Here is a 15,755-nt window from a genome sequence, read left to right as displayed (position 1 = left end):
ACGATCTCACGTTCGTGGGTTCGAGCCCCGCGTCGGGCTCTGGGCTGATGGCTCAGAGCCTGGAGCCTGCTTCCGATTCTGTGTCTCCCTCTCTCTCTGCCCCTCCCCCATTCATGCTCTGTCTCTGTCTCAAAAATAAATAAACATTAAAAAAAAATTTAAAAGAAAGAAAGAACGAACGAACAAGAATCAAATTTTTATGACTAAGAGTGATTTGGAAAACAAGCAAAGTCTAAATAAATGGAACTAACCTAAACTCATTCATTCTTCCAAAAGCTATAGAAGACCTCTGAACAATGTTGGGGTTAGGGGCGCCAACCAACTCTCCACCCCCCTGGCAGTCCAAAATCCTCAGATAGCTTTTGACTCCCCCAAAACTCAACTACTGATAACTACTGTTGACTGGAAGCCTTACAAATGACATAAGCAGTCTATTAACATATATTTTGCATATTTTATGTATTATATACTGTATTCTTACAATAAAGTAAGCTGGAGAAGACAATGTTATTAAGAAAATCATAAGGGGGGGGGGGTGCCTGGATGGTTAAGTGTCCGACTTTGGCTCAGGTCATGAGCTCATGGTTCGAGAGTGAAAACTGCAACAGGCTTTCTGCCATCAGCACCAGCTTCAGATCCTCTGCCCCTCCCCTGCTCGTGCGCAGGCGTGCTCTCTCTCTCTCAAAAATAAACGTTAAAAAAAAAAAAAAGAAAATCATAAGGAAAAACATTTACAATAGTGTAAAAAAAAATCCCTGTATAAAGGGACCCACACAGTTTGAACTGCATGTTGTTCAAGGGTCAACTGTATTTGACTTTTTTTTTTTTTTTTTTGAGAGTGAGAGCACTCATGCGGTAGGGGAGTAGAGGAAGAGGGAGACAGAATCTTAAGCAGGTTCCACGCCCAACATGAGCCCGATGCAGGGCTCAACCTCACAACTATGAGATCATGACCTGAGTCAAAAATCAAGAGTCAGACGCTTATCAACTAAGCCACCTAAGGTCAACTGTATTTGAGTGCTCACTTTGTGACAGGCCTATTCCAGGCACGGGGTATACAGCAATAAAATGAGGCAAATCCACCACCCTCATGAAGCTTACTTTCCAGCCCAAAAGACAAGTGAACAAATATGCACACAAGAACTGCCTGAGTCAGGGCCTTCTTGTAGAGAAAGCAGTAGACAGCACTACAAGAGTGAAGCAAGGGCCAGACTGTGATGGCGTCTGCAGGCCTGCATAAAGAAGTCTGGACTTTCTTCTAAGTGAAAGGAGAAATCATCAAAGAATTTTAAAAACGGGTAACAGGATCTGAGATATTTTTTTTAAAGATGATTACCTGCTACATAGAGAATGGACAAAATTAGAAGGAGGGAGACCGGTTAAGGAGATATTACAAAAGCCTAGGCCAGAGCCAATCGAAGCTTGTAGTGGCTTCAACTAGTTTCGATGATAAGCTAATCAGTTAGACATTGGGTAAGAGTGACAGATTCATTTAAACTTTTTTTTTTAGTGTTTGTTTATTTTTGAGAGAGAGAGAGAGAGAGACAGCAAGTGAGCAGGGGAGGGGCAGAGGGAGAGGGAGACACAGAATCCGAAGCAGGCTCCAGGCTTGGAGCTGTCAGCACAGAGCCTGATGATGGGGCTCAAAACCATGAGCTGTTGGGAATGCAAGCTGGTGCAGCCACTCTGGAAAACAGCATGGAGGTTCCTCAAAAAACTAAAAATAGAACTACCCTACCACCCAGCAATTGCACTACTAGGCATTTATCCAACGGATACAGGTGTGCTGTTTCAAAGGGACACATGCACCCCCATGTTTATAGCAGCACTATCAACAATAGCCAAAGTATGGAAAGAGCCCAAATGTCCATCAATGGATGGATGAAGAAAAAGTGGTATATATATACAATGGAGTTATTACTTGACAATCAAAAAGAATGAAATCTTGCCATTTGCAACTACGTGGATGGAACTGGAGGGTATTATGCTAAGTGAAATTAGAGAAAGACAAAAATCCTATCGCTTCACTCATATGAGGACTTAAAGAGACAAAACAGATGAACATAAGGGAAGGGACACAAAAATAATATAAAAACAGGGAGGGGGACAAAACAGAAGAGACTCATAAACATGGAGAATAAACTGAGGGTTACGGGAGGGGTTGTGGGAGGGGGGATGGGCTAAATGGGTAAGGGGCACTAAGGAATCTACTCCTGAAATCATTGTTGCACTATATGCTAATTTGGATGTAAATCTTAAAAAATAAAAAATAAAATTAAAAGAAAACAAAAAAAAAAACCACGAGCTGTGAGATCATGACCTGAGCTGAAGTCGCATGCCCAACCAGGTGCCTCTGACCAGATTCATTCAAAAAGAGGGTAACAGTTCCACTTTCTTAATGAGTTTGACCAGAAGACAAACATATCTCAACTTAAAAACAAGACTTCACTAAAACTAAATCTTGTGTAATTTTAACGTACCTACATGATTTAGATAAAAGGGTATTAAGGCTCATGCTAATTTTATTGCAACAAGGACATTTGTTAAGCATACTAACGCAAATATCGTTAAACACAAATTCTGGCCAAAGAATCTGACCATGAAAAATCATAACCTGAGAACTGTTTTGCATGCTTGCATTTTTAATGATTTTAAAAATTTTGTTTTGTTTCAAGAATGGCAACTGACTTTTAACATGGCCTGAATGGTATTCACTGTGTTCAATAATTAAGATAAGGTGCAAATGATCTTTAAAACACTTTGGCTTTCTCTGCAAATAATTACCTTAAAATTCATAGACAATCTAACTTCTTTGATCTAGGCACTAAACAGACAGTAAGCATCAGTTAGCACTTAAGCCTGGATGGATCAGAATCCAGATTCTGGATGGGCCAAAAAAAGATCTGTTTCACCTTCGGAGGACATTATAGGTTTAGCCAAGAGAATGTTGAAACCATTCACAACTATTTGGGAGCTTCAGTGAATGAAGCAGCTGCCGTGTGGTTCTGGGACAGATGCTAACAGCAATAAGATGTACTGAAGTGAAAGCAAAGGAACAGGCTCTACAATAATACCAGAAATGATGTGGGGATTTTGTTTGTTTGTTTGCTTTCCCCATTTCTCTTAATTAACCATCTTAAAATGACAAATAAGTTACTACCACTTCTACCTAAAAAAGTGGTTTTCCAGATAAATTCATGTGTTAGACCAGTATTAAAATAGCCTTCGTCACAGTTATGTTTACCTAGCATTTAAAGTGGGGCAGCTAGGCTAAAGCTAACAAATATTTACATTAAATCTCAAAAAATAATGCTTCTGGGGCACCTGGGCAGCTCAGTCGGTTGAACATCAACTTTTGATCACAACTCAGGTCATGATCTCACAGTTCATGGTTTTGAGCTCTGTGTGCTGCTCAGCTTGGAGCCTGCTTGGGATTCTCTCTCTGCCCCCCCCCCCCCAATCATGTGCACACAGTTGCACAAGTACACACACGTGTGCACTCTCTCCCTCTCAAAATGAATTTAAAAAAAAGAAAACTAATCTTTCCAACTTCTTCCTCCCAAAATACCAACCTTTAATACAACTCACTAAAATTACATATTTCACATAAATATAATCCTAATATTTTTAAATGTGAAAAAAATTATATATATGGTAGCTGGCCTAAAGCTTTTGGTACAAACCTTTTCAAGAAAAATGTCTTCCTCAAAAACTAAGACTTTCTCTTAGGTCAGGTAACTCCCTATAATCAAAACACTCTTGCATGCACACTTTTCTCAACTCTCCTGTTTGCTTTCATATCTGCAGAACATGGCTTTTAATTTTCTCAACAAATTTTTAGTTCTTATGTGTATTTCTAAATAAGTAATACTGTTAACGTTTTAACTTAAATGCCCTAAGGCTGTCAACATATCTTACGTATATATAGCATTTCCATTTAGATGTTTCACAGATGAATTATATGCTTCCTAAAACTAAAACCAAAACATAGGATTTCTGCTTTTAGAACATTAGTATTACAATCACCATACTATAAAACGATTTTATGACAGTTAAGGATCAGCTTTTTAAGTGGCTCGTCTACTCACTTTCCCTACCATATTCCAAATGCATCAGCTATGAATCACATGTTAAGTAACACCTTCCTGAACTTTGTCAAGGAAACTGATGCAAAATACAGATTAAGATACAATAATAAATAAAGACTAAAATTCACAACTGCAAACCCAAAAGACAACAGTGTCAGGCCAAGCTTACTTCCAAATTCTGATTCTAAAGACTTCTCCACAGAGCAGGTGAACAGAGACTTCAATGAATATCAAAGAACACTACAGAGAAGGGTAAAAATGTGTTAGCTTTCTTCCTTGGGAGTGCATCACAGTGACCTGGAAGGGCTACTCTAGGCTGAAATGGAGTCTGGAAAAGAATGCTTCAAAACAGCAATGGCAGAGCATTAACTAATGTACAAACAAACAATTCAGTTCTCCCAGCCCACTTTCTTATTTTAGTCCTACCAAATGAGTCATGTAACCAGCCAAGTGATATCAAGAAGTCCCTGTTGTCCTGTCCCCAAGTCAGTAAACAGAGGCATTTCTCCTTTATTATATCTTAAAAGGGTGAAATCTAAGAATTTCTAGGGGGTCTTATGTGTATGTGCATGTGTCTGTTTTCCTGTGTGCCTGTTATTTATAAAATAATTACCAAGCTACGGAATAAATAATGCTTAAAAAGAGGGGAGTAAATTAGGCTTTAGGGTAAGAATAATTCTCTCAACTAAAGAACCCTCCCCAGATAATTATTCATTCATTAAGCCCTTGTGTAACTTGTATAACTTGAACTTGAGAGTAAATTTTTGAGTTAACAGCGAGCATAACAGAAGTTATTCCAATGTAAAGTGCAAGTATCTCTAAAAACGCTCCCTACCTTGAAGTCAATGCCAGAGGGTGGGAAGACTGCGAACGTGAAAGAAAGAAGGAAAGAAGGAAAGAAAAAGACAAAGAGAGAAAGAAAAAGAAAAAGAGAAAGAAAAAAGAAAAAAAAGAAAAAAAAAAAAAAAAAGGCAGAAACCTGACCTTGCCCGCAAGTCGAACAGTCCTGCGTCCCCCTCCCCCTAGCTTCCCCGGGAGCCAGTTCACACCATCCCAATTGGTCAGTCGGCCTGTTTCAGCACCTGCCCGGCAGTGACAAGGGACTCTCCACGAAGAGAAAAGGGTCTGAAAGGCAAGCGGCCTCGGAAACGCGTTGAGGCCCAGGAGGAAAGGATTCGAAGCGGAAAAGGAGGAGAGGACCTTCGGAGAGATGAGGCTGGCGGTCAGAGACTCACAGAGACAAGGCTCGAGAGGACGACTGGGGGTCAGGGTCGGGATGTGTTAAGAGGGCCCAGGATGAGGTGAGAGCTTGAGGGCCGCCAGCGGGCTGCCGAAAAGGAAGAGCTAAGGGGCTGGGAGGCCCGAGAGCGCGGAGAGGGGCGAGCAGGCCCGGGGCGGCAGGGGCTGCGGTGGCCGCGGCCGGCCCCGGTGCGCGGACTCACGTTCTCCCACCAGCAGGATCCGCACGTCTTTCTTCATGTCGGCGGCTCGCAGGGGCCGGGCTCGGCCCGCACGCATGGAGCGGACTCCTCTCGCCGGGAGCGCTCAGCCCACGGCGCCCCTCTCCCCGCGCTACCGGTGCCGCTGCCAGCCTCCCCCGCCGCCCCGCCCGAGCCTCGGCCGGGGCCCGCCGCACCGCCTCCTCTGCTGCTTCCCTGCTCGGGAGCCAGGACAGCGCCAGCTCCGCCTCCTCCGGCTCCGCGGGCGGCGGCGGCAGCGGCGGCGGGGCCGACGGGGCGCCGCGAGGGACAAGCGCTTTCGGAACGCGAACGCTCTCAGGGCCCGCGCGGCGCCCCCGGCGTCCGGCAGGCCGCGGCGCAGGGCCAGGGAGCCTAGCCCACCTTCCCCAGGGCGCCGCGACAGCAGATACGCCTGGGGCTCAGAATTTGAGGAGTAGATCCGCTAGTCTGACCCCATTTATTTTGCAGAATTGGGGCAGGAGAAGTTATTTGTCCAAGGTCACATTAGAGCCTGGCAGTGACTCAAGACGGGATTATTCTCACCAGACTATAATCTCCAGGAGGGCAGCGACCTGTCTACCTGGTTTTCAGTAGCATCCACACCTTATCAGAAAGTGCTTGATTGATTAAAGGGTGACTGACTCCTGGGATAGAGCCTTTTCCACTACACAAAACTACCACCCTAGCTGCTTTTTGCCTGTGATGCTTACAAAATACAGTTCTAAATAATGGCATTCTTTTTTTTTGACCTTGTCCTTGTAAACAGATTCATTTCTTTGTACCAAACTTAATGACTTCCTTCTGCTCTAAGTCAAACTTAGTTTCTAAGCCAAACTAAGTCGCTTTCTGTGGTTTCCTCTGAGAAGGGTCTTCTGATATTTTAGTTACACTTGCTGAGCATAATGCTGGACACATAGGTGACACTGGATAATGAACTCTTACTGACTTTTCTAATATTGCCTTAATTCCCTCCTGACCCTGTCTGTCTGGAGGAATTTGTTGCTACATCCCAAATGCTAGGACAGTGTTTGGCATGCAGCAGAAGAAAGAGATAAATAGATACAGAGATATATATAATTAATGAGGAAACACTATCTGCATAATGTGCCTTTTTTTCTATCTTAAATATTACATAGTAAGTTTTTAAAGGAAATAAAATGTGTGCAAAGTGCAATCCCCCTTTCTCCTAGGAGAAGCCATGGGGTGTGGTGTAGCAGTTAAGCGCTGCTGACAGATTGCATGGGATTGAATCCAGAGTCCATTGCCTCATCAGGTATGTGATCCTGAGTAAATTCTTCTACTTCTCCAATCTGTCCATTCCATAATGTGGCAATAATGATAACAATACGTATGTCTTCGGGTGGTTTTGAAGAATAAGATAATACACGTCAACCATCTGGTAGGGTTCCCGACTCCTGGTACCTGCTGTATTGATTTCAGCTATCATTATCATCATCAAGGGCACTGAAAAGTTACAAGCCACAGGTTTTGAGGCAAATACATTGTTACACTTATAACAGTATTCTGCCTCCTTAATATAATGATGTCCCTACGGAGCATAGGAGAGAGAGCCCTTCCAAAAAAACGCTCTATAGTATAAGGAGGGAGATAGGAGAGATACACTCCCTGCTCACCGGGAGATAATGAAGTCCTATCCCAGGATGGACACAAATAAGACAGATGGAAATGTGAAATTCAGGAGTCTTGATAACCAGATCTTTCAGAGAAAAGGATTTCTTCTGAATTTCAGTATTACACAATGGTTGAGTTGAAAAGACACTTACAGAGCCCCTATTCCAATACCATTACTCTATAGGTAAGAAAAGCAAGACCCAGAGAGATACTGCGACTTGCCAAAGGCAGTCGAGCTGAGACTAAACCTTGGCTCTGCCATCCTTAGTGAGTGACCCTGGGCAAGTCACCTGTCTGTGCCTTAGTTTCCTCTCTCCCAAATGAAGACTATAATCTCTTCCCAAACTTCTACCTTATGGGATTGTTTGGAAGATCCCATAAAATAATACATGTGAAAAAAATGTTTCCTTAAAAAAATAAATTACACAAATATCGGATGACAAAGGACAAAGGTCCTTTATAGGTGGGCAAATTCTTTAGGGCACTGCCTGCTCCAAGCAACCCTTTGTGGACAATCTTGACCCCAGGAGCTCTGCAACAGCATTGCCAGCTGATTACAATGTGAATTCTGTGCACCTTCTCCAGAAGCATGAGAGACAAGGCCTTCATGGTGTTGTACATGTGTGCTGGGCAACGGCTTTGGCATTTCTATTAGTTGAAATGTCTGGAAGGCAGAGGACTAAGAAGAGTTTATTTGGCAGGAGAACATCACACAGTTAATACTGCAAACTCCTTTGTAAATAAAGCCTACTTAAAAATCCAGACTCAAGGGCCGCAGAGAGAAGGCAATCCGCAACCACTGTCAGCAGGCAAAAATTAATGATTTGGCACAAACGGAGACCAACACTCATTAAATTGGGAAGAGGGTGTCTGGGCCTCCTGGGCAATGTAAGTTTCTTCTTAAAACACCTCTACATCTCTTGATCAGCTATACTTCTGAGGCTATGCCTCCCTTGCCCTCCCTTGAGCTTTATGTCCTTCTCATGATATTAACAGACATCCGTCAGGGATCACTCTGAAGGTCTCCTGGAGACAGCATAGTTCAGGGGTTAAGATCAGGGACCCTGGAGTCCACCTGCCTAGGTTTGAACCTCAGTTTTGCCAGTTCCTAGCTGTGCATCATCAAACAAATTGCTTAACCTCTCTGTGCCTCATCTGCTAAATAGTAGTAACACCTCATGGAATTGTAGTGAAGATTAAATGAGTTACTATAGAAAAACAGAATAGTGCATGGTACATGGTCAGTGATTTATAAGTGTTGAATAAACAAAGTGAATTTTGAAGAAAGAGACTTGTGCACACATCTCTGAGCCTAAGTAAGAGCCACGTGATGATGCACTGCAGCGAAACACAAGCCAGGGGATGGAGTTACTGGCAGTGGAATTTACTGTTGGGATATTGCAGACTGATTACTATGTATTAAGTATATTGGATAAAGCCAAGAGGACACATTGAAATCTAGAAGGCATTGATGGAATTTTCCTCCAGAATGCTGCTAGGAAGGAGTTCTACCATCACAAGACAAACCTGATGCCTCCTCAACTGTGCAGGGGACATAGGGAGGTCTGAACACAGTACCTTGGCCAGGAGATAACAGGATCCGGCTTTTATGCCCATCAAAGGAGGAACTTGCCACACAGCCTGTCTCTGCATCCCAGGACAGTGGGCCACCCTGGGCCAGTGGGCAGAAGATGACCAACATCGGGTGAAATAAGAGGCTGGCCTCTGATTGGTGAGTTAGACATAGTCCCAGGCAAGAGGCCAGTAAAAGTTGGACTGGAATTGGCCCCACTCCTCAGACCTTCTATCTTTGGTCTCTAAAGTTAAACCCAAAGTAGCATCCATCATCCATTCTTCACTTTTGTCTCCCACTGCTTCCAGGAAGACTTCTTCCTTTTCCTCTCAAGCCTGTTCTGGTGGAAAAGTCCAATGCCTGATGGATACAGAGTAAATATTTTATCTTGCCTTGTAATGCATTTGCTCTTGGTTCATTGTTCAAACATCCATGTCCTCTGCATAATCACATGGATAGGTCTCTAGAGGACACGGGTTCTGCTTGCTTGATTTGGCTGGAAGGTCTGTCACTCCACACAACTACTTATTAAAAGGCATTTGATAGTTAGCCATGTGGAAAGGAAATTTTTCCACCTAGGATCCTCATCTTTAACACAGCATAATTTGGAGTTGTGGAATCACTATATTGTACACCTGAAACTAATGTAACATTGTATGTCAACTGTACCTAAAAAAAAAAAAGCCCTCATGTATTGATGAAGTTGCATCCAGTTTACTTCATAATTTTCTTAAGCTCCTTTCAAATACAGATTGTAAAACAAATAGCCCCAATTAAGAGATAGTTGGTATTGAGAAGCCTCTCAGATCCATCCTTCCCACAAGTGGTCTAATTTCCCTTATGGAATGGGTAGGAGCATGGGCTCTGGACTCTACACTTCATCTCCAACACCTTATTAGCTGTGCAACATTGGACAAGTTACAGAACCTCTCTGAAAAACCTAAACCTCGTCTGCAAAATGGAGCTATCTCATAGGGCTCTTTTGGTAATTAAATAAAACCTAGATAAAGCATTTATCACATTGCCTAACAGATCACATGCTCACATATCACCCTTCACTGCATTTTTTAATTTGGAATTCATTTGCTGACATGCATTACCTTTCCAAGGGCAAATTGGTTAGCCTGCCCACTCAAATTGTAAAGTCTGAAAGGCAAAAGTGCATTTAATATAACTTTTGATCACTGTAAAGACATTAAAATTTTTGCTGACTTATTATAGATATCAACCATTCTCAAAAAATTTTAGGCCACAGGCTGTTTCTGCAAAACCAAAAATTCCATAGAATAGTAAATGTATAATATCTGTTTATTTCTGCCAAGAAATCACAATTAAATATATTTCAAGAAAATAATTCAAAAGAAGAAACACATATATATATATACACATATTCTATTCATAGCAACATTACACAGTACTTAAAAATGGAAAACATGTAATTATAGGGGAATAAATTAAGTATGACATAAAATTATTAGCACTTTTGCTGTCATTATGGGGTGCCTGGCTGGCTTAGTTGGCAGAGCACATGACTCTTGATCTCACAGTCATGAGTTCAAGCTCCACACTGGTGTAGAGATTACAAATAAATAAACTGGAGAACTTTCGGGTCATTAAAACTAATGACTATTACAGACATGGAAAAGGACTTACAAAGTAAGTGAAAAAATAGAAATCTAAAACCACATATAGAATTACAGCTATATAAAAACGAACTATGATCTATCCATTTACGCAACTTTTATCCTCTATATTTGTGTAGTTTTGAACTTTTACAAGCATGCACCTGTGTCCACCGGGTAATTAAAACTAATGGATGAACATAGATATTGGCTGAGAATACAAAGAAGGGAAAACGTGTAACGATTATGAATTAATTTTTAGTACCATCATCTTTTGTACGATGTCAAAGTTAATTTAATAATTAGATCTTTAAAAAAATTTTTTTTTAACATTTATTTATTTTCAGACAGAGAGAGACAGAGCCTGAGTGGGGGAGGGGCAGAGAGAGAGGGAGACACAAAATCCGAAGCAGGCTCCAGGCTCTGAGCTGTCAGCACAGAGCCCGACGCAGGACTCAAACTCACAAACTGTGATATCATGACCTGAGCCGAAGTCAGATGCTTTACCGACTGAGCCACCCAGGCGCCCCAATAATTAGATCTTTTAAATAAAATTAATAGAAATATTTAGAAGAATAGCAATATGCTTTCATGGAGGCGCTGATGTAGGATATTATGTTTATTCAGTCATTTAACAAGTAGTTATTGTCTCCAGGAGGTGTGAGGCTCTGAGCTAGGTGCTAGGGGCAAAGTACTGAACATCACTGATTTATTATGGGAGACAAGTGGTGGACCGGGTAGTTCATCTTTGGGCACCCTTCTTTCTTCTCACCAGAATCCTCCAAATCATCCTCCAGGTACCCAAACCTTTCAAACCCTTCCACAAAATAGGTGGCATCTCATAATCTTTTCCTTCCTTGGCCAAAACCAACAAGACTCGTGTGATGGTGTCCCATTCCTCCCGTCGTCAGCTCTTCCTACAGGGCACTGTTAACAAGCAACGCCATGCCTTAACCCAGCAAAAATGCAAATATCCCCAGAGAGCTCCTAGGAAAATGACCATGATTTTAGCCCGAGTGGCCTTCCTGGTCACTCTTAGTACTAGTGGGTCTGCTTTTTCTTAAGTTTATTTATTTATTTATTTTTAAAAATTTTTATGTTTATTCATTTTTGAGAGACAGAAAGAGAGAGTGTGAGCAAGGGAGAGGGAGACTCAGACTCCGAAGCAGACTCCAGGCTCTGAGCTGTCAGCACACAGCCTGAAGTGGGGCTGGAGCTCACGAACCATGAGATCAGGACCTGAGCTGAAGTCGAACGCTTAAACTGACTGAACCACCCAGGCACCCTGCGCTGGGGGTGTTTTCAATGGAGGAGTAACCTCTGATTTGTGTTTTCGGGGAAGCTCACATTAGCAGAATGAGAACAGATGGGAAGAGGGTTCTGACTAGAGACAGAGGGGCTCGGATTAAAATAATCTGGGAGAGAATCGATTAGAATCTGCGCCAGAGAAGACGCCGAGGGAAGAGGAGGGGCCAGAGCTGGAATGATTTGAGAAGGCAGAATCCAGTGTCACTACTTAGTGACTAATTGTGCAGAAGGTGGTGAAGAAAAGATCCTATGGTAACTCCAAGACATTGTGTCCTGACCAAAGACATAAGGTTTTCTCCCCCAGGGCATATTTGTTTTGAAATATAAAGGTGAAAGAGATTTCACTGGGCAGGGAAGGAAGACATAGTCTTCCAGACCGCATTAGCCCAATCTCTTAGAACCGGGTTTCCCAAAGTAGTGGAACAAGAGGTCATTGTAGACGGTGCAGGGACATTAGAAACAATGACCCCTGTGGCCAGAAAGTTTTTCCCCTTTTCTATTATGGTTTCTACCCTAATTAAGCCAAAATGAAAGCCTCAAGAAGTCTGTAACCCGTGAGAATCTCCTCTTGCAAGAGAGAGAGAGCACGCAAGCAAGTGACGAATCCCAGGATCAGAGCCCTAGAGGACAGAACCAGGCTAGTCACCTTGTTTTGTTTTCCTTGAAAGATATATTTGGGGTTACCCCTTTATTTAAGACACATGACCCTGATTTCCATTTACGTAACTTTTTAAAAGTTTCCTTTTGAATCGCTTCTCGGCCTTTTGGCTAAGATCAACTATAAGGTTTCCTTTGGAAATGAATGTACCTGAGAGGGGTCAGTGAGTTGGTTTAGGAAAAAATATTAAGTAAAAAATGGTGCAGGAGACAATGCAAGGGTAACAAGAATCGTGGCACATAAAAGGCTGAAGCTTGGGAAACCCTGTCCTAAGAAAGCCTATGGCTGGCTAGGAAGGTAAATCCCAAATTGAAACAAATCTTTGGCCTAATCCTAAATATAATTCAAGAAGATTGCACTCCTCTGGAAGGACAAACACTCATGTAATGATTAGGGTGGGTTTTTTTAATGTTTGTTTTGAGAAGGAGAGAGGGAGTGCGCAGGCATGCCTGGAGGAGGGGCAGAGAGAGAGAGAGAGAGGGAGAATCCCTAGCAGGCTCCACACTGTCAGCATGGAGCCCGATGCAGGGCTCAAACCCACAAATGGTGAGATCATGACCTGAGCCAAAATCAAAAGTTAGATGCTTAATCAACTGAGCCACCCGGGCGTCCCAGTGATTAGGGTTTGTGTGTGTGTGTGTGTGTGTGTGTGTGTGTGTGTGTGTGTGTGTGTAAGATTTTATTTTTAAGTAATCTCTACACCCAACATGGGGCACGAACCCACAAACCTGAGATCAAGAGTCAGTCGCACACTCTGGTTTACTGACCGAACCAGCCAGATACACATTGCGGTGATTAAGGTTTGAGCAATTACGAATGAAGATAAATTTGGGTTTGGGGCTGAGGGCTCAGGCAGAAGTGGGGATGATGGAGCTGAGCACATACCAAGGAAGATTCTCCCTTCCTGTCAAAAGCCTCAAGTGCCCCTGGGGAAGGGATTTTTCCCTTGACCAAAGCAAGAGAGCCTGAAGTACCTCCAAAGAGCAGCATGTTGCATTTTGTGGTTTGTTTCTGCAATCAGCTAGGAAATAAAGTCTTCAAATTAAACTTTTCCAGAAAAAAAAGTATTTGAGGGAGGAAAAGAGACAGATAGATATAATTGTATTAGAGGTTGCTGTGACCCTAAGAAGGTGGTGGCTTCCTGCTTGGTAGGTGGTTCTTCCAGGAACCCAAAGCCCTGGACCCCAACAACGGACACACCAGTAGGTGTCTCACCAGCAGGTGAAGTGTGTGTGTGTGTGTGTGTGTGAGAGAGAGAGAGAGAGAGAGAGAGAGAGAGAGAGAGAGAGAGAAGAGAGAAAGAGAGAGAGAGAAATGGAGGGGAAGAGAGAAGAGAGATAGAGGTGGCCCTTGTCACTGACATTACTGCCTTCTCCCTAACCCCTAGAAAAGAAGAGAGAAGTCTACAAGAAAACGTAAGTTTTTGAGAGAAACACCTGCAGAGAAGGTGAGACGCTGCCACAGGAGTCCCCAGTGCTCTGCCCATTAGCCTTTCTGTCCCCACAGGAAGTCTTTCCAGGTGGATCCCTGTGTGGATGATTCCTTCCCCCATGTGGCATAGATCCAAGTGAGAGGCCCTTCAGCCACTGGCATTTCAGCTTCATTATTTCTATTCTGGAGGATTCTTGTTTTGTTTCGTTTGAGGAAGGGCACCACTTTTCACAGTGTCCTGGAAAGTTTATGCTGACAGAAAACTTGAGACAAAAGCAAAGAAGCAGAGTGCGAACCTTTATTCTCTACTTAAAATTTTTTTTTTAATTTTTTAATGTTTATTTACTTTTGGGAAAGACAGAGACAGAGACAGAGAGAGGGGGGTACAGAGTATGAGCAGGGGAGGGGCAGAGAGAGAGGAAGATACAGAATCCAAAGCAGCCTACAGGCTCTGAGCTGTCAGCAGAGAGCCTGATGTGGGGCTCGAACTCACGGAATGTGAGATTGTGACCTGAGCCGAAGTTGGATGCTCAACCGACTAAGTCACCCAGGTGCCTCTCTACTTTTTTTTTTTTTTAAGTGTTTATTTATTTTAGGACAGAGAGATAGAGTGTGAGTGGGGGGAGGAACAGAGAGAGAGGGAGAGAGAGAGAATCCCAAGCAGGCTCCACACTGTCAGTGCAGAGCCCAACATGGGGTTCAAACTCACGAACCGTAAGCTCATGACCTGAGCCAAAGTCAAGAGTCGGAGGCTCATCCAACTGAGCTACCCAGGTGCCGCCCTCCCCCAAAATTTTTTAATGTTTACTTTTGATGGGGGAGCTGGGGCAGAGAGAGGGGGACAGAGGAAACAAAGCAGGCTCCCCGCTGTGAGCACAGAGCCAGATGTGGGGGCTCAAACTCATGAACTATGAGATCATGACCTGAGCTACACCCCACAATCTTGGTACTTTTAAAGGGCAAACATCAAAGTGACTCTGGGTGAGAAGATAAAAGGTGAGTGATGCAGAAAGTGAAAACAGAGAGACCTTTAATGGTCAACTGGCACCAAGAGAGAGGCCCTGTCCCTTGCTCAGACAACCCAAGGCCACTATACTGAGGATTACCACCACCACCAACCACAAAAAAGAGCACCTCGTGGCTCTAGGGCTAGCTGTGTCCCATCAGACTGGAAGGCCAGGTCTCAGCACAGGACCTCATCAGAGGGTGTTGAGGTTAGAGACTTGACAGGGGAGAAACGGCCTGGTCCCTGCTCTGCCAACTGACTGGCCCTGGACAAACCACTAACCCTGTCTGGGCCTCTGCTCCCTGGTTTGTGAGAAAGCAAATTAATAGAACATACAGAAGAATTTTGCTTGGCCCTGTTTTCAAGGATATGTATGTAAATTAAATGTGAGTCTCAAGATGTGAGAGGCCAAGGTGAATTAGAGGCTGCCATGATTCTGTCATTGTTGCTGTGGTTATCATTGTCCTGGCATTTTTCTAATTTCCTCACCTACTACTTTAATTTTTTTCAGCAACCCTTTGAAGAAGATGAGGAAGGGCAGATAACTATTATTTCCATCGTACAGGAGAAAGAAGGGCTTAAATGCACTGCCAAGGGTTGCCTGGCTGGTTTGTGCAATGAGGCTTTCTGCTAAACCCAGTCCAGCAGAGTTGAATTTCCACATCTTCAAAATGGGTGCTAGTCCAGCTTGGGGTCCTACAGATGAATTGCAAGGCAAGTAAAGGGAGAGGGAGATATGTAGATTCAGAGACCTACAAGACAGATGCATCAGCAGCTAATGGGTAAGAGGGTTCTTTCTGGGGCTGATGAAAATGTTCTAAAGCTAGAATACAATCAGAGTTTCACAACTCCACAGTAAAAGTTGATTTGTACACTTTATTTTTTATTTTTCTTAAGATTTATTTATTTATTTATTTATTTATTTATTTATTTATTTATTTAAGTAATCTCTACACCCAACATGGGGTTTGAACTCA

General features: G+C 43.1%; 1 protein-coding gene across 6 annotated transcripts in view; it reads right to left on the bottom strand.

The window, feature by feature from the left end:
- RHOT1 (ras homolog family member T1) overlaps positions 1 to 15,755 on the bottom strand; it is a 76,315-nt gene that overhangs the window by 58,232 nt on the left and 2,328 nt on the right. For 2 of the 6 annotated variants that reach the window (XM_047832293.1, XM_047832295.1), the window contains exon 1: positions 5,531 to 5,775. The exons of 1 other annotated variant lie outside the window; for it this stretch is intronic. In XM_047832293.1, coding sequence (XP_047688249.1) covers positions 5,531 to 5,606 — 76 coding nt within the window. In that variant the 5' untranslated portion in view covers positions 5,607 to 5,775. Of the gene's footprint in view, positions 1 to 5,530; positions 5,776 to 15,755 lie in introns of those variants that run through there. 3 more of the 6 variants (XM_047832297.1, XM_047832294.1, XM_047832299.1) reach the window with 2 other exon arrangements.

Source organism: Prionailurus viverrinus, chromosome E1 (genome assembly GCF_022837055.1).
Source record: "Prionailurus viverrinus isolate Anna chromosome E1, UM_Priviv_1.0, whole genome shotgun sequence".
Classification (NCBI taxonomy): domain Eukaryota; kingdom Metazoa; phylum Chordata; class Mammalia; order Carnivora; family Felidae; genus Prionailurus; species Prionailurus viverrinus.
This window is presented reverse-complemented; position numbering and strand designations above follow the sequence as displayed.